The 18,348-nt window shown below is 42.8% G+C and overlaps 1 protein-coding gene across 2 annotated transcripts; it reads left to right on the forward strand.

Moving 5' to 3' along the window:
* The first annotated feature begins 5,067 nt into the window (after window positions 1–5,067).
* LOC116746635 (voltage-dependent anion-selective channel protein 3) lies at window positions 5,068–17,715 on the forward strand. 2 transcript variants are annotated; one of them, XM_032618133.1, is made up of 9 exons: window positions 5,068–5,368; window positions 7,531–7,599; window positions 8,415–8,464; window positions 11,420–11,572; window positions 12,405–12,457; window positions 13,536–13,763; window positions 14,995–15,145; window positions 15,969–16,026; window positions 17,185–17,715. In XM_032618133.1, the coding sequence occupies exons 2-9, from the start codon at window positions 7,533–7,535 to the stop codon at window positions 17,274–17,276; spliced, it is 852 nt and encodes a 283-aa protein (XP_032474024.1). In that variant the 5' UTR covers window positions 5,068–5,368; window positions 7,531–7,532; the 3' UTR covers window positions 17,277–17,715. The 2 variants fall into 2 exon arrangements, with proteins under 2 accessions (XP_032474024.1, XP_032474025.1); XM_032618134.1 differs by lacking the exon at window positions 5,068–5,368 and adding an exon at window positions 5,448–5,951.
* The last annotated feature ends 633 nt before the right edge of the window (window positions 17,716–18,348 follow it).

Raw genomic sequence — 18,348 nt, forward strand, 5'->3', positions numbered from 1 at the left:
AAGGAATGAAGCCCCCCTGCGATACTGCGTATGACTTTGAGGGACAGAGAGTGGACCCCTGCGGCGGTCCGCACATCCCAGGACACCTGTTTCAGGGAAGGAGCGTGCAAAGGGGAATCCTCCAGCCTGCAGACAAGATGGGTTCTGCTCTCTTTGGGTTTGGACCCTACCTGGGGTCTGATTCTTTTTCCTCGAAGGTAGGGGGTGAATCCCATAGTGTTAGGAGATCCCAGACCTGCCTGGAGTCCCAATTCTGAAGACACAAATTTTTCTAAATGAATGGCTCTGGCAACTATAGTTAACAATTCTGTACTGTGAACTTGAAAGTTCCTGTGAGAGCAGAGCTGTAATGTTCCCACCGTAATAAACAACAAAAAAGTGGTAATTATATGAGGTAAAGGACACCCTTAACCAACCTTACTGTGGTAATTATATTTTGCAATATATATTTGTATCAAATCATCACACTGTACACCTGAAACTTACACCGTGGTTCATGTCGATCACATCTCCATAGAGGTGAGGTGGGGTGGTGAATGGCTGCCCTGAGCTCTGCACACACGGGCTCCCGAGTCCCCACTGGAGGGGTGGGGCTACAGGCCTCGCCTCTCCCTGGGGTGTTCTCCAGAGGTCCCTAGCTGTAGACTCCCTCCCCGCAGCCCCTCCACACCCCTTCAGGGTGAGTCTGTGTCTGGCTCCTCCATCGTCCTGGGGCTTGTGATGTGTGTGACTCACTGGCGTGATCTGGCTCTGGCCCAGGTGAACCCTGGTGTGTGGTCCAAGCCTCCTCAGAACTTTGGCCACAGAAAGCCATCTGGTGGAACCCCCTGGGTGGGCCCCATCTGGACGGACGGTGTACTCCTGGGGATCTCCGTTTTAAAGATGAAGACACCAAGGTTCAGAGAGGTCAAGTAACTTGCGCAAGGTCACACAGCCGGTGAGTTGCAGACCTCGGATTTAACATAAGTTTTCTGGTTCCAAAGTTGATTCTTCCCTCTACACCACACTATACAGCTCACTAACCTAAGGCCATTCCCCAAAACTTCAAGTTGCCTGAAACAGCTATATATTCACTAAGGGGACATTGCCTATTAACTATTTTTAGGTTCCATAGGAGTATGCCATCCTCTTTTTTTCTTAATTTATGTTTCACGTATAAGTGATCATAGTGCTTCACTAGCAAGTGATTAAGAAGAGCTAATTTGCAGGTTGTGTCAGCCAGGCTGTACCCTAATCCACATGTGGAACGTTGACAAAATTGGTTTCCTCATAAAAACAATTTGTAAATATTTGCTGCCCTTTTGACATTCAACTTGGACGCTAACTTGGGTAGGAAAGCCCCCATAATTGTGTTCACAACCGTATGGAGAGCTTGGATGAGGCTCTGGGGGCAAGGGGAGGACAGGGGTCATCACCCTGACTCGAGTCCCAAGCCCCCTGCCTACCAGCAGGGTTAGCTATTCTTTATCTTGGTTCCTTGCGCCCCCTTGTGGCCAAGAGTGAAGGGAGCTCCCAGAAAGTCCAAAATAAATTCCATGGACTGATCCCAGAGACATTTCCAATTTTGGATGGAAATTGCCCACGGAACAGCATGCCCTTCTCATGAACCTAGGTACTTCCCCACCTTATGAAAGTGAGTTTAACTTTTCTGATTATAACAGAAACACGTCTCCAAATTTTATAAATTTTGGAAAATACAGAACAATGTGAAGAAAATAAAAATCACATATACTCTGACCCAGCAGAGATAGTCACTATAAGATTTTGGAAACATTTTCCCGATTTTTTCTATGTACATACATATACACACACATATACAGCATCTGTTTATTATATATACATATATATATATATATATAATATGTATTATTAATCTATCACCGGTCCAGAATTAGCCATTACTAAAGCCTACATCTACCCATGTGGGCCCCCTCTACCCAGTCTCTCTGTCTGCCCTGCTTCTTCTTAAAGTAAAACTGTAACACACACACACACACACACACACACACACACACACACACACGGAATTACACTGTACTTAAACTTTTGTTTCCTTCCCCCTTTTTTTAACTGAGCCTTTCCCCCAGATCATCAAATATTATCAGAACACACGGCCGTACCATATCCCAGAAGATGGGTGTATTATAATTTAATGAATCCTCTAAATGTTGGCCATTAAGTTGTTTTTAATTTACTACTGTAATTCATTCAAGCTATTCAAGATGAACCTTTGCACGAGTCTGTTTCCTTGAGAAGAGGCCTCAGACATGGAATTTCAGGGTATGATATACACCCTCAATATACAATAACACAGTCTTGGATGTCTGTCCCTCTGCACTGCAAGCCATGCCCCTCTTGTCCACCTGACCCATCCCTGGCACAGTGAGGCGCTTTCACCGCTGGGTCCCTGTGCTCTGCTGCCCCCTTGAGGAGGCCCAGGGATGGGGCTGGTCCCTCCGCTTCTTCAAAGATGCCAAGGGGATCCTCACCCTTCATCAGAATTCTGAAGTCCTTGAAAACAAACAAGTGGGCCCTTTTTGCTTTAAAGAAACAGGGAATTAAATAACACCGCTGGCTTCAGAATCTTAATTTTCCTTACATTTAGGGCAATCGAGCTACTAAATCTTCACAGTGGGGTTTCTGTTCTTAGGGTGTTTTTTCCCTCATTTTTGAGGGTAAAACTATACTAACCTTCTGAGATTTTCTCTCACAAAGGTAACACAGGCAGACAATCGGGTTACCTTGACTACAGCAGGTGACCTGTGCTGGGAGCCTGCTCACCAGGGCCTCTGGACGCACACAACACGGATGTGTCTGGACGTGTGCTCATCCATCAGCTCTGAGCCTGGTGTCCTGTACGCAGTAAGCACGTAGCCCCTTCCCTGCCCTAAAATTCTGGTTCTAGACATTTTACAGGAGAAGAATGCCAGGTGATTAGAAGTTGGACTGAGAAAGTCCTTTCTACGCTTCCCAAGAGCTTAGAGCCCATTGTGGGTCGGGGATGAGCAATGGCTGTAGTTTGGAGGTGGCAGATGCTAGAGGCTTGATATGGACGTTGAGGGTTAACGTGGATCCTGATAAGCCGACGGGGCCAGAGAGATGGCAAGCAAAGGAATGATTCCCTCTGCACCCGCCGTTTACCTTAACAATTTCTTTTACCACCTTCCTGCATCAGGTGCTGGGAGAAAGAGGAGGTCTCTTGGTGCATGACCTGGGACTGGTGTTATCAGTTCCCTTCAGAAGAAAGGTCTTTGGATAAAGAAGCCCAAGGAAGGAATGTTGCCAAATTCCCGTTCAAAGTGCTCTGTACAGCCTTCAATGGCCTGTTGTACCCGACAAAGTCCAGGTCTGTGCCAAAGTACAGGCTGAAGTTGTGGCTCTAATATGCATATGTATGTGAATAAACGTAGTTTTGCCTGTACAGCTTTTAATCACTTATAGCATATTTTCATCTGTGTTATTAACTAATGAACATTTTCCATATGCCAGGTAGATTGTTATGTGCTCTGGATACATTATTTTCTTTACTATTCACTACAGTCCTCTGAAGTAGACCTTATTTAGTTCTGTTTCACAGATGTAGAAACAGAGGCATAGAGAGGTTAAGTTGCTCGCCAAACACCACAGAGTTGGCAGATGTGAGATACAAACCCAGCCTCTTTTGACTACAAAGCTCATTTTGTTTAGCCTACTGAGTTCTATTGCTTTGTTGATGACATTTATCATCTTCTGCCTCATTCAGCAGGTATTTGTCCAAGTCTTACATTATGAGTCCTTTGGGAGCATGTATCTTATCTCTTATTAGCCCGAAATGCCTTACACACAGCAGGGAAATAATCTTTGCCTCTTGATTCAAGCAGCAACCTGGTACCAGGAACTGAATATCAAAGACTTTGTGGGGTTTTTTTCTTCCCAACTTTTTATTTTGAAAAATTTTAAACTTATCGGAAAGTTTCAAGAATAATGCAACGAACATCCACATGTGCTCCACCTAGCTACACCAATTGTTAACATTTTGCATGTTTTTTCCCTTGACCATTTGAGAGTTAGTTGCAGACACATGCTATTTCACGCCTAAATACTTCAGCACGTATCTCCTAAACACCAGGCCATTTCTGCATAATCAAGGTATAATCATCACTCTGAGAAAATTTTACATGTTACAATACTACTATAGTCGACATTCAAGTTTTCTCAGTTGACCCAAGAATGATCCTGAATAGATGCTTTTTGTTTTTATTTTTTGATGCTTTTTGTTTTTTGATCCTGGGTGCAGTTTAGGATCACATTGGTCTTGGAATCATATCTTTGTCTCCTTTAATCTAGAACAGTTCACTAGCCTTTTTCTTAATATTTCATGAAATTTACATTTTCGAAGAGACCAGGTGGTTTTTTTGCAGAATGTCCCTCAATTTGGATTGTCCCTCAATCTGATTGTTTCCTTGTGAATAGAGAGAAGTCACTGTTTTGGCAAGAATGAGCATGTGATGTCAGTCTGTACCATCCCTGGTGATGTCAAGTTTGATCACTCGATTGAGGGCGACTTCTTTGATGTGAAGGTACCCTTTTCTCTTCACTAAGTAACCTGTGGGATGACACTTTGGAACTGTATGCATATCCTCAACCGTCCAGCATCTATCGATGAATTTTGCTTGAATCAGTTATTGGTGGCTCCAAAGTGGTGATTTCCTATTTCTATAATTTCTTCTACACTTACGAGCTGCAGTTCGTCTCTGAAGGAGAGCTTCCCCGCCTCCATCTCCTCTCTGCCTTTGAAATATCATTTACCCTGTGTCATCTTGAATAAGTCACGTCACTTACCTCCTCGGGACTTATTTTTCTCATCCTTAAGACGAGATGACCTAAGGGCCACATCCTTGAATTTTAGTCACCCTTACACGAAATCCCCATACAGATCTGCCAGGCATCCGCCAGAGAAGACGCCGGGGTCGGCTGTGCCAGCATCCACTGCGGAGTGGCTGGTACCGCCGCATCCGCCGCCGCGGCCCCTCCCCTGGCAACGGTAACTAGTAGTCTCCGCGCCTTCTCGCGAGAGCGGGCCCCTCGTGGACAAAGGTGCGGTCGCCCGGCCTGCGCGCCCCACGTCAACCTCCGCCCGTCCCTGCGCGCCGGGCCCTGCCGCGCACGCGCGCACTCGGACGGTTGGAGATGTAGGTCCGCCTCGGGCCTGCCGCGCGCGACCCCGGCGCGACACTCCGGCGCAGCCGCGACGCGGGGCTCGGGGCGCGCAGGCGCCGCGGGCGTGGGGCCGCGCAGGCGCGGACGGCGTTGTTCTGAAGACTTTCTTCGGTGTTCTGGCGGAGCGGGCGCGCCCTCCTGGCTGAGCGGACAGGTCCTCCCGTCGGAGGTGAGGCGAGCCGGGGCCTCGGGCCGGCAGCCGAGCGGGGGCGGGGCGGCGACCGGCAGGGCCCTGCGGTAGGAAGGGCCGCCTAACGGGGCGCGGGCCCGCGGGCGGGGTCGGCGGGGACCGGCCCCTCGGGTGATGGACCGCCGCGCCGCCACCTGCTTGCGCCCGGCCGGTCCCCAGGACTCTCCGGGCGTCAGGCCGGACGGGAGGTTGGTTTCGAGGGAAGTCGGGTCCTCGAACCCCGAACCCACCCCCGCCCCCGGCTTCCTCCCTGGCATTGGAGTCCACCATGAGGGGGGCTCTTCCACTCCCTGCCGCCGAGGGGAGGATGCTGAATGTGCACCTTCAAGGGGCGAGGCGAGCTGACGGTCCCGTTAGTAATCGTGTGAAGCTGGGTTATAACTAACCCGTCACCCCCATCCCCCGACTGCGGCTCCTGCAACCCCGGTGCGCTGTGCGTGCCCACGGACAAGTGCATTTGTAGTCATGGAAATGTGCGGAACGTGTCGTCTCTGGGGCTTCTCGAGTTTTTGCTTGATCATACCAGCAGTGCACTTCCCATCAGGATCCTGGGCCTGAAAAAGTAAGCTTGAACTAGGTAAAATTGAGGTCCAACCCCCTACACGACTTTTGCAAAGTGTCTGGCAGGTCGTTTTGAAAAAGAAGGAAAATGCTAAAAGACTGTAATGGGTCCCTGGATGGATGTTTCTAAACATTTAAGTGTATCTTTTCTCTTGTCAGTAGAGAAAAAACCAGACTGTAAAGCCTTAACATTTCTATTTGAATACGTAATGCCTGCATTTTAGACTGAACTTCGGGAAACATTTCAACAGATACCGGCATCGGTTGTGATCATAAAGAGTAATATCAGATTGCAGTTGGCAATGTGTAAAAAGCCTAAAATTGATCCTGTGAATACAAAGGACTGAATTGTAAATCAATTGCTCTGGGAGTGAACTACGAAACCTTGTGGCTTAGAACAACAAAGCTTTATGATGGCTATGAGTCAGTACATTTATCTCCTCTCACCTTTACGCTTTCTTCTTAACTTTATATATATTTTAATACTCTGTTCTCTTTACATATCCTAATATCTGTCATATTTGACAGGTTTAGGTTGAGGGACAAATTTTAAGTGAATTCACAATTACGAAGTGCACCATAAAGTGTGTGTAGTGTTCAGGTGTGGTGGGATAGGCAGAAACTTAGCAGCAGGCCAGACTAACAGCTCAGCCAAATAGAAATAAATACCTTCGGTTGTGTAGGTGGTTCAGGGGCTAGCTGGTGCTCTGGATGTTTCTGGTGTAGTAATGGGGCCAGTGGGGTTGCTTGAGGTGGTTCTACTACCTGTTGGGTGTGGCTATTGAGGCTGCTGCAGGAAGAGGTTTCCCGTGGTGCACAGGGCAAAGGAGTGGTATGTTCAGCAGTGTCAACAGGCCTGAGATTTTGATGTGAGGGTCATCTTGGCAGTAGAAAGGCTGGCTGAATACTAAGTAGGCAAGATGAAAAGTCAAGCCCCTTGGGTTTTGAAGGCTGTAACTTTACCGTGTATACTGATTTGTGGGAGCAGACCGCTGCAGGTAGACCCTGTCCTATATCTGGTTACTAGGTAAGATTATAGCACTTTATTTTAAGAAGAGTTTTGAGAGAGGGCGTACTCTGGGTGAATACATTTCAATTAGTGTGGTAATTCTTAAGAACTGAATGTCAGAGTGGCAAAAACGGTAACCCTGAAGATGTTTAATTGCATCTGTTTTACAAATCCTCAGAAAATTTACCTTGACATCTTACATAGCTCTTTGGCTTTATAACAGCCCAAGAAATGTTTTTCTAATGTACATTTTTGCATTTTTTTAAAAAGTAAAAGTCCAGTTTAACAGAGCATCTCCTTCAGCCTGGGAGAAATTTCTTTTCTTTGCAATGCAATCAGAAAGATGACCTTTGTGAATCTCATGAAAAACCCTTTTATTCTCTAGCATTCTGGAAAGCTCTTTTTAAAAAGCAGCATGCTTTCTCTTAACTTGCCTTGCATTAGGGCATAAGCATTAATGACACAAAGGAAGAGAAAACTATATACCTCTTCTCACAAAACTAAACAGCTGAACAGTGAATAAATACTAAATAGTTACTTTTATTCCCTTGTCCTCATTTTTCTTTATAAGATATGTGTAACACACCGACTTACTGTGACCTAGGAAAGGCTGCCAAGGATGTCTTCAACAAAGGATATGGTAAGTATGCTATTGTGAATTGCCAATTTGGGGGTAAGCATTAGTACTGAATGCCTACTATATGGGAGAGACTGTGCTTAGTAAAATGAGGTTAAGTCAGCATTAATCTATTTTACAAGATTTAAGGGGATCACCATTAGCAGGTTACTAGACTTCTGTTTTTAGAGGTAGAGTCCCACAGGCATTAAAAGCTGTTGTGTACATTAACACATACATAGCATTTGCATATTTAATATTATCTGTTGGGTGAAATCATATAAATCTGTAATATGTGTGCCTCCTTTGGTTAGCCCTGGGGACAGCTAACGTAGGGGATGTAGTTTTCCTCCTCCAAATAATGGCAGTATTTTCACGATGGTGAAGACACAGCTTTTGACTTCTTTGGAGGAACATACAGTGTTTGAAAGCAAGTGGACATTTATTTTTAGTTTTAAAAATTTAGTCTTTGCATTTTAATTTTTTGTGCTGTACACATTTGATTTTTTATTAACTAGTAATGTTAATTGTATATTTTAAGCTTGTATATATATATCTGCATAATTTCTAATAATTTTGGTTCTTAAAATAGTACATATTCCTTTCATCCATTTGTTTTTTTAACTTATATTTTCAAAATATGTCTTTATTATTTTGAGGGACTTTAAAATTAAGTTATTTTGTTATAATTCAATTCCTTGTGGAACTCTCACTTAACAAGAATACTGAGTATTTTCCATATGGAATGTACTATGGACTATTTTCATAATTTCTAAGTTGCAAAGACTGGAGTGCATGTCACATTTTGTACATTAATGTGTATTTCTGTGTGTGTCTAGGATTTGGCATGGTCAAAATAGATCTGAGAACCAAGTCATGTAGTGGAGTGGTAAGTACTTAATATATATATATATATATATATATATTTTCAATCAATTATTATATTTTTGGCTGCATTGGGTCTTCGTTGCTGCACGCAGGCTTTCTCTAGTTGCGGCAAGCGGGGCTGCTCTTCGTTGCGGTGCACGGGCTCCTCGTTGCGGTGGCTTCTCTTGTTGCAGAGCACAGGCTCTAGGTGCACGGGCTTCAGTAGTTGTGGCTCGCGGGCTCTAGAGCGCAGGCTCAGTAGTTGTGGTGCATGGGCTTAGTTGCTCTGCAGCATGTGGGGTCTTCCCGGACCAGGGATCAAACCCGTGTCCCCTGCATTGGCAGGCGGATTCTCAACCACTGCACCACCAGGGAAGCCCCTTAATATATTTTTAATAGATGTAGCATAATTAACTTAAAGAAACCTGTTTAAAAATCATTGTTTAGTCAAGTTACTTGAAACGGCATACTTTTGGTGCTATGCTGTCTTCCCTACAGCTTTGTCCTGCTCTCAGATTTCAGTGAGCTGCCCAGCCACTTGAGCCCAAGGACAGTCAGGTTGAATTTGGGGGGAGACCCTTTGTGTTTGTCATAATAAGAGTATTCTGAGTCTTATTCTCAGAAGATACAGAATATATGTATACATATGTATGTATATATATTTTTTTGACCGATGCCATATCTTTATACTTTCATGAATATGTATATGGACACTAAAATCTTTGCTTCCCTTGTATTGGGTTCATGCAAATTTTGTTGCCCTTTTACAAAAACAAATCAATTTTAGTCTCTGTCCCTTCATGATTAGTTGAAACACATGTAGAAATGCATGTAGAAGATTAGTCTACATTTTTTATTAACGTTCATAAAGTCTTTTTTACTGGAAGTTAAGAATATGGTAAAGGATATATCAGTGTATTATCAAAGCGTCACTAACCAGAGCTTTCTTTAAGTAAGTCTCAGCAAATAGATCAACTTTACCCTCACCTTATTCTCTGATTTCTCTTTATTGGCTGCATCTTTTTTGTTTGGTATTTACCTATTCAAACCAGCGCAAATTTTATTTCTGGATATAATGATTAAATTAGAAGGGCAAGAAGCATGTGGATATTTACGGTACTTTGTCTTATGCTTCATATAGTCCTGGTTTGTCACTATGATTCTTTCCTTGGGTTTTCTAGTAGTGAATAAATATGTATGCAACTCCCCTACTAGGATGGGATTTTGTTATATCATCTATTAAAATAGAAAAGTTATACTCATTTTGATTAGTACTTCAGAATTTGCTCAAGGTAGGTTTGTCTTGCAAAAATCAACAACTAAAATTTTATCTCCCTTTCATGCTGCTGTTGTGTGTGAATGTTCATTCAGATGGTAAGAGAAACAGTATATTTGTGTGCTTGTTTTTATGGCTGCTTTTGTTCTCTGGTACTGATTCAGGGTAAATTTCATCCACTGCTCCAAGTTTTCTCGATCGTATCTTGGTATTTTTATGATATGCCATCTATAACAGTAACATTTTCGTGATTGTTTTGTTGCATACTAGCATTTAATGCAGAACCGTAGATGTTATGTGCATGTTATAAATATATTTTGCACTGTTTGAGCTAATTATGAAATTAGACAAAAACTGAAGCAATTGTGAGCCTGGAACTCAACTTAGGAAAATTCTAGACTTTTCTTTGAGATTTGTACCTCTGGCATTTTAGATTTTTGACAGAGCTTCAGACTAAGAAATCATGATGATAAGAAAGAAATATAGACTAAATACTCTTTTACCTTTATTTTTTGCACCAAAATTAAGGTTTATATTTGCTATACTTGCAAGTTTATGAAAGGTTAACGTGAAAAATGAAACACTAGGTAGCTGGATCTGCTAAAAGAAAGTGATGTGAACTATTAAACGTGACTAGCATTTTATCGTGTTTTACCAAGGCCTTGCCCTTAGTGTGCAGTGTGATATTCTCTTTGAAAACTTTCTGCGTGGTGTAGATAAACAGATCACAGTTTCCCAGTTGTTTCATCGGCCTGTAGAACGAGCGTTAGGGGGCAGGGTTGGCAGGGTTTCTTTACTGTTGGCAGTATTTCAGAAATGTTCTTTAAAAACAGGTCCAATCAGAAACGTTTTTTCTTGACAGTTCATAGATTGACAGTGACAGGTGTTGACTGTTTGCTTCCCCTAGAAGGAGATCTATTTCTAATTGCTTATTGTCATATGACTGAGGGACACCTAACTGGGAGGAGGATATATTTTAAGGCATTCATAGTAACTATTTGACAGGGAAGAGGGATAAGTTACAACATTCCATTTTCTTGTGAAAAATGGGTACTTTCAATTATTGAAATTGTGTACGCTGATAGTCTTACGGATAGTTTTGTGGACAAAAGCAATAAAGTTTTTATAACAGTGTGAATGTACTTAATGCCAGTGAACTGTACACATAAAAATGGTTAAAATGATAAATTTTATGTTAAGTGTATTTCACCACAATAAAAATAAGGCTTTTTAATGCATTAAAGTTCTGGCCCTATTAAAAGGGCGCAATCTAGGGCTCCTAGTGTTTGGGGATTTTTAAGGGCTTTAAAGTTAACTAATAGTTCACAAGGTATGATAGAGAACTGATAGTCTTTTTTGTGTCATGAAAGGACATATTTAAGATTCAATATTTTGTCTGTTTAGAAAAGGCATTTATTTTCAGTAAAGATATTTTTCTTTTAAAAGAGAGATTCCCATTTAGTAAGAGAGCATATGGCACAGAAATATCAGTAAGAGAGGTGGAGTAATGGGAAGATGCAAGACTGGTTAAAATATTTAGAGATTGGAAAGAAGGAAGGAAAACAGGAAATAAGTTGCTGCAGAGTAGGGCTGTGGTAAAAAGTAAGTTGTGTTGGTTTCTGCTACATTGAACATTACTTTCTGGAATGAATATTTTCTATCTCATGAGCTGATTTTAAAGTAATTATTTTTTCTTACCAGGAATTTTCTACTTCTGGTCATGCTTACACTGATACAGGGAAAGCATCAGGCAACCTAGAGACCAAATACAAGATTTGTAACTATGGACTGACCTTCACCCAAAAGTGGAACACAGACAATACTCTTGGGACAGAAGTCTCTTTGGAGAATAAGGTAAGAGAGCGTTGGAAGATATTTGTAGGGTAAAATTATCTTGGGGATAAAATGATGAACAAATCCCAAATATAATTTGAGATCTTGCAACCCTGTCTAGTTTTCGTATTTTTTCTCTGCATGTGGCCTTCTTTGGTATGTTTTACATTTCTAGAAAGTAAGGTTTTGTTGCTGTGTACATAATTATGATATCTTTTGTTCTGACCAGTTCTATAATACTTACTGTTACACAGCTGAGCCTCTCCTGAGTAGACCAAGCTATTTGTAGTGATCTAATTTAATTTTGTTTTGTAATCATTGCAAAATTGACTCCACAGAAAAATGTTTCTAAAATTCTTTAATGTTTTCAAAGAGAAAATCTTTCAGCAGTTGTCAAGTGCCTGCTACTTTCAGGGCACTAGTTTTTGAAGTATGTTTATTTGCACATTACCATATATGGATAATGCATATGTATGTATAGCTGAATAAATTACTTAGGTTGGCTTGTTAAATGTCCAGTTACAATAATTTCAAGAGAGTATCACAGTTGTTTTGTTGTATTGGGATTTTCTGGTTTTGTACTCTAATCTACATTATTGGCTAGAACAGGATTTGACCTATATGTTTTAGCCTTTTTTTGTGTGAGAGAATCATGATGAAGCCTGGGGGTGAGGGGAGTGGGATAGGGTGCAGGGAAGGAAGAAGAGGAAATTTATTCAATCATTTAATATTTGGCTTTCTTTAATGACTTTCTTATTTGTTAGGAAGTTAGAGAAAGCGTTAGAGTTGGTTTTTCAGGTCAAGAAAAGAATTAAAAATTGCTGATTGTTAATTTGAAATCTTTATTTTTCAGTTGGCTGAAGGGTTGAAATTGACTCTTGATACCATATTTGTACCGAACACAGGGTAATTATCCCAACCCCATTTTCTGAAATGGTCTTGTGGCTTGAAGGGATAGAGAGGTCTAGGGCAGGGAACTGCAGGAGGAGCTCTGGAGGTGAGGGGCACGGAGACCTGTGTGTGCAGGAGGGAGGGAGGGACCCTCCCTGAGGACACTCCCTATGTGACACTCAAAGAGGCACATAGTAGAAAAAATGTAGGAGCTAGAGGGGTCTGAGACGAGATATTTTTTAAGCTGTCCTGAAGATTCACGGATGTGATGTCTTGCTGAGAAGTTAACATCTTAAGAGAAGAGTGTAGTCTCCTGGCACCAGAACACTGCAAAGAATAGTGCCGCTTACTTGATTTCTTAGCCTTTATAAATCCCCCAACTTCTCTGACTCAGTTTTTTCATCTGAAAAATGGGGATTATGTTGTTTCCTACCTGCCTCTCTCTAAAGGACAGGTGCTCGATGGGGGCCACGTGGCATTTCTCCTCCACTGTAACAGCAGGCGTGTCCTTCCTGCTACACACCTCTGTTGTCTTCAGGACAAGCACAGGACTATTAAGAACTGATTTCGTGTTTTCAGTATTGTCCTTCAAAAATGTACACTTCTGTTCCATCCAATCTAACATTGTCCAGGGAGAAAACACTGGCCTAAGGAAAATAAATATGCTTATTAAAAAAAAAGTACACTTCTCTCTATGACAGGTTAATAGTTTAGAAGTTTGTCCGGCATTACCTTTTGTAGCATTTGGAAACATTTAAAGAAATTTGGTTTCTTATATGTCTGTATACATATACATTCAGATTATTAATTTGGTACTGAAATATCTTACACCTTTTTATACTTATGCTTTCATGAAATTAATCATGAAATACCCTATCATTTGAACTTACAGTGAGGAATAGGTAAAAAATAGTATATATATTTCTAATCCTAACAAAATTACATTTGTAGAGCTGTCATTTGAAACATTTTTACTGTATATGTGCCACCTGCCAAAACAGTATTTACATTATGGGAGAGGAGGGATCTTACTCTAAAAATTTCTGGACAGCAGCGAAAACTTGTGCTGTTTTCATTTGTTTTTTTTTTACAGAAAGAAGAGTGGGAAATTGAAGGCCTCCTATAAACGGGATTGTTTCAGTCTTGGCAGTAATGTTGATATAGATTTTTCTGGACCAACCATCTACGGCTGGGCTGTGTTGGCCATTGAAGGTTGGCTTGCTGGCTATCAGATGAGTTTTGACACAGCCAAATCCAAACTGTCACAGAATAATTTCGCCCTGGGTTACAAGGCTGCAGACTTCCAGCTGCACACTCACGTGTGAGTATTCATGGTTCAGAGTTCCTCCTTTAGTGCCTGCACAGTCGCCCAGAGGATGGTAGCCGTTAGCATGTGGAGAAGGTTGGAAGGGGTGGTGCTGGCATGATGTCATGCCTTGGTGGACATCCAGCTACACTGTGCCGCTCGTAGTCGGCAAAGCACTGCAGAGTTAGTGCACTTGGCGCTGGTGCTGTGCTGCTGGCAGTTGCTGGCCTCTGAGCCTGTACCCCAACCACTGGGATGGAGAGGGCCCGGGGCAGGGGCCACCTCCTGATAGAAGGGATCCTTTGGAGGCGTTCCTGCTTCCTCTGGTTCCCTGTTCATCTTGTCGGTTTCTAGAAGCAGCTCTGTTAGGATCATGAACAGCCCCCTGATTGATCTGAGCGTCCTGGAGCATCCCCAATGTAATTCTCTGGAGGTTTTCAGGTACCCTGGTGAGAGCCAGTTACCTGGGTTGTATTCAGAAGTAGCAGAAGTCCTCAGAGCAGTCCTGGGTTCAAGTCTGTAGGCTGCAGCCTGTTGGTTACATGAATTTGAACTTTTAAACCGTATTTTATGTCTTGGCCTACTGGGCACTGCTGCTGTCCCAGGAAGAAAAGCAAAGGATCAGCTCTGTGTTTTTGAAGTGTTGCAGATTGCTTTCCACTAGACACTCTATTCCACCAATGGTGACTAAAATAAAGTCGCTAGTGGTGTAGAAAGAGGCATTGAAATTGATGAAACAGTATTACGAAAACTCAGGGACTGACTGCTGAGGTGCTCTGAAGCAATACGTCCTGTAGTTCCCTGGGGCCATGCACTGTAGCTGTTGTCTGGAGGGTGCTTTCTAATGCTAAGATTGGGTTTTGAGTGAAATCCAGAATTGGCTTGTACTACTATATATTTTTTTTCACAGAATCTTTATATAACTCTACTTTGAAGTTTCTAAATACTGTGAACATGTCAGAGACATACAGATCATACTTACTTGAGGTGTCTGCCTTTGTGCATAATTGAATTGTGTCTAAGAAATTCATGTCATGTGGAGGAGCCAAGTAAATGAGTCAGATGTTACTGTGCTTTAATTAGGTGGCTATAAATCACACAACCGGTTTGTCTGGAAGTCTGTTGTGCTAGAAGTCTGCTGAAGTCTGTAGCTGTAAAATAAGACCCTGATTTAGATAGTCTTAGAATTTGTTTCCATATTGTAACAAACTAGATATTTATGACTTTTCTTCTGCTGTGAAAACAGGAACGATGGCACTGAATTTGGAGGGTCGATCTACCAGAAGGTGAACGAGAAGATTGAAACGTCAATAAACCTCGCGTGGACGGCTGGCAGTAACAACACCCGTTTCGGCATCGCCGCTAAGTACAAGCTGGACTGTAGAACTTCTCTATGTGTAAGAATGTGCTGCAGATTGGGTCTGCTCTTAGGGTTTCGTCTGAGTCATAAATGGATGCTGTGATGTGGTTGTAGTTTGCATGTTCTTTATTAACTTTGAGCTACTCATTGTGTAGTGAAAAGAGCATATACCTGAAGTCAGGAACTGTGGGTTCTAATCTTAGTTCCTTCTGTATTTGTTGTCTGACCTAAAGTCATTTTATCTCTTTGGCCTCAAAATTTTCTTATCTATAAGTTCCTGGGTTTCGATTAGTGTTCCTGTTGCCATTGGTAATTCTTGTTAATAACACTGATTGAGCTCTTAAATTTCAGGTCCTGTGCTAAGACTTTATGTGTATTATCTCATTTAACCCTCACAACTAATTATTTGGTGAGTAGTATTACCCTCATCTGCATTTTATAGATGAGGGAGCTGAGACTTAGAGAGGTCAGGTAACTTGCGCAAGGTCACACAATAAGAGACAGGTGCCAAGATTTGAACCCAGATCCGTCTCTCACCAGAGTTCAAGCTCGTACCACTGTCAGAGGTTGTAAAACTGGTAACTCAAAAGAATTCAGTTCACAGGAGGGATGTTTGGCTGCACAGTGTTTTAAAATTTTGCTCGAGGCCTTTAAGCATGCATTCTCAAGGTCCCCTCTGTCCCCTACTGACTTCTTAAAAGATTTATCTTTTATTAATTAAGTTTTCAGTTTTACTAATTCTGGATTGGTCCTAAGGTGTTTCAGCTTTGGAAATCTGATGCATGGAGTGGTTGTGTTGGACTTATATATTATGAAATTGATTGTTTTCTAACTGTTTCTATTTCGTCTCCTAATCTTAGGCTAAAGTGAATAATGCCAGCCTGATTGGACTGGGTTATACTCAGACCCTTCGACCAGGTGAGTAAAGGAGTGAATAACTATGGGCTTGGGGTAGAAGGTGATTGAGGAATAATGAAAAGAACCTACAGACAACCTGCAATCACTTTAGGTTGATTCCGACCGTTTTGTAACATTTGGTTGTTCGAAGTAAAACAGATTAAGCACTTTCGTTTAAAAAAATATTTTTGTACAGTAAGTTCCCTACATATAAACGAGTTCCATTCCAAGAGCGCGTTTGTAAGTCCAATTTGTTCGTAAGTCCAACAGAGTTAGCCTAGGTACCCAGCTAACACAATTGGCTATATAGTACTGTATTGTAATAGGTTTATAATACTTTTCACACAAATAATACATAAAAAAACAAGCACAACAAATAAAACATGTTTAATCTTTCAGTACACTACCTTAAAAAGTACAGTAGTCCAGTACAACAGCCGGCACACAGGGGCTGGCATCGAGTGAACAGGCAAGAAGAGTTACTGACTGGAGTGGGGAGAGGAGGTGGGAGATGGTAGAGCTGAAGGATCGTCAGCAACAGGAGACGGAGGGCAAGCTGCCATTTCACTCACGGCTGCCGTTGATGGCACAGGCTCTGGCTCCTTGCTGGATTCAATTCTGTCTACCCTCTTGAAGAAACGATCTAGTGATGTCTGGGTAGTACTGTACCAGCTACATCACCACTGCTTTTATGCTTGCTCCTGGACATCCTGGGCTTGAAATAGAGATACCGTACTACTGTATTCTATACAGTACTGTACAGTAAAGTACACAAAAGCACAGCCACTTGTAGAGGATGCACTCATGTGACAGTGTTTGCCAGACACGTGAACTAACTTCCATGACTGGACATGTGAACACACGTTCGCATCTTTGAAAGTTCACAACTTGGAGGTTTGCATATAGGGGGCTCACTGTGTTCCTAATAATAACTTGGTTACTGTGGCTTGTGAGTTTGGTTGGTCACTCATCATTCTTCACCGTGAGCTCCAAATAAAGTGTGCCATGACTGTGCTTTACAGATCAGGTGGCTGTGGATAACCTGGCATCGAGTTAATAACAGAGGTAATCTCATAGCCAGCTGTAACCCATGCCATTGATTCCACCCATTGTTTCTAGGAAATGCAGATCTGATTGTAATGCTTGTTACAAGTGATTGTGGTGTTTGCTTCTTCCTAGGAGTGAAACTGACCCTGTCAGCTCTAATCGATGGAAAGAACTTCAATGCAGGAGGGCACAAGGTCGGGCTGGGATTTGAACTAGCAGCTTAATGTGGTTTTGAATAAAGCATCAGCTTTGTCCCTGGAGGTGAAGAGAAGTCAACCCACTATGTTTTGGCCTTAAAATTCTTCTGTGAGATTTCAAAGGTGTGAACTTTTTATTCTTCCAAAGAATTGTAATCCTCCTCACACAGAAGCCTAGATATTGAGTCCAGCCTAAGGGAGGTGTGCTTGAAGACATGCCCGGAAGTTGTCCTGTTCGTGCCACATTTCAGTTCAGTTCCGCAGTGTTATTTTCAATGTGTTGCTCAAGCGACAGTGTAGTGTCATGTTACAAAGGAGATGACCCGACCCTCCAGTTGTCCATCACGTCCTGCATGTCCCACACCACTTTTTCATGACCTTGTAATATATCGGTCTCTGCGGTAGTGGAATTTTTCGTTTTGCATCAGAGTAAAATAAAATAAACCCATCACATTTGGAACATAATTGGTCATCTCACTTGCCAGTGCTGGTTTCTTATATTTGGTGTGATTGATTTTGTTGTGAAAAGCACTCACCCGTGGGATGTGTGTCTGAATTGTCTGTGCTGCCGCCCGTCCCTGCTCTCCTGCTGCTCTTCTGCGGTCAGGCCGCGTTGTCAGACAGCGCGCTTTGTTCTGGGGGTTAGAAGCACATCTGCCGAGGTCCTTGCCACCTGTTGCAGTGTGAGGGACTATATCCTGTTGGTAGTGTAAAGCTGCTTGAGGGACAGTGAACGTGTGAGTGGATGAAAAGAGGGCAAAGGAAAGAGGACAACTGGGGGAAATGCTGCCAGGGAGTGGCTGGTGGGAGGGGTCACAGCTGGATGGGGTGCATCCATGGCCCCCCTGGGCCTCAGGACAATGCTTTTTTTTTTTTTTTTGCGGTACACGGGCCTCGCACCGCCGCGGCCTCTCCCATTGCAGAGCACAGGCTCCGGACGCGCAGGCTCAGCGGCCACGGCCCACGGGCCCAGCCGCTCCGCGGCATGTGGGATCTTCCCGGACCGGGGCACGAACCCACGTCCCCTGCATCGGCAGGCGGACTCCCAACCACTGCGCCAGCAGGGAAGCCCAGGACAATGCTTTTGATGACTAGATCT

This window comes from Phocoena sinus, chromosome 21, assembly GCF_008692025.1.
Source record: "Phocoena sinus isolate mPhoSin1 chromosome 21, mPhoSin1.pri, whole genome shotgun sequence".
Lineage (NCBI taxonomy): Eukaryota > Metazoa > Chordata > Mammalia > Artiodactyla > Phocoenidae > Phocoena > Phocoena sinus.

What these genes read in the sequence shown, in the direction of transcription:
- LOC116746635 (XM_032618133.1), top strand. Translation starts at nt 7,533, where the DNA reads ATGTGTAACACACCGACTTACTGTGACCTAGGAAAGGCTGCCAAGGAT. An exon ending in TGTCTTCAACAAAGGATATG is followed by an intron (nt 7,600 to 8,414) that starts GTAAGTATGCTA and finishes GTGTGTGTCTAG; the next exon opens with GATTTGGCATGGTCAAAATA. An exon ending in CCAAGTCATGTAGTGGAGTG is followed by an intron (nt 8,465 to 11,419) that starts GTAAGTACTTAA and finishes TTTTCTTACCAG; the next exon opens with GAATTTTCTACTTCTGGTCA.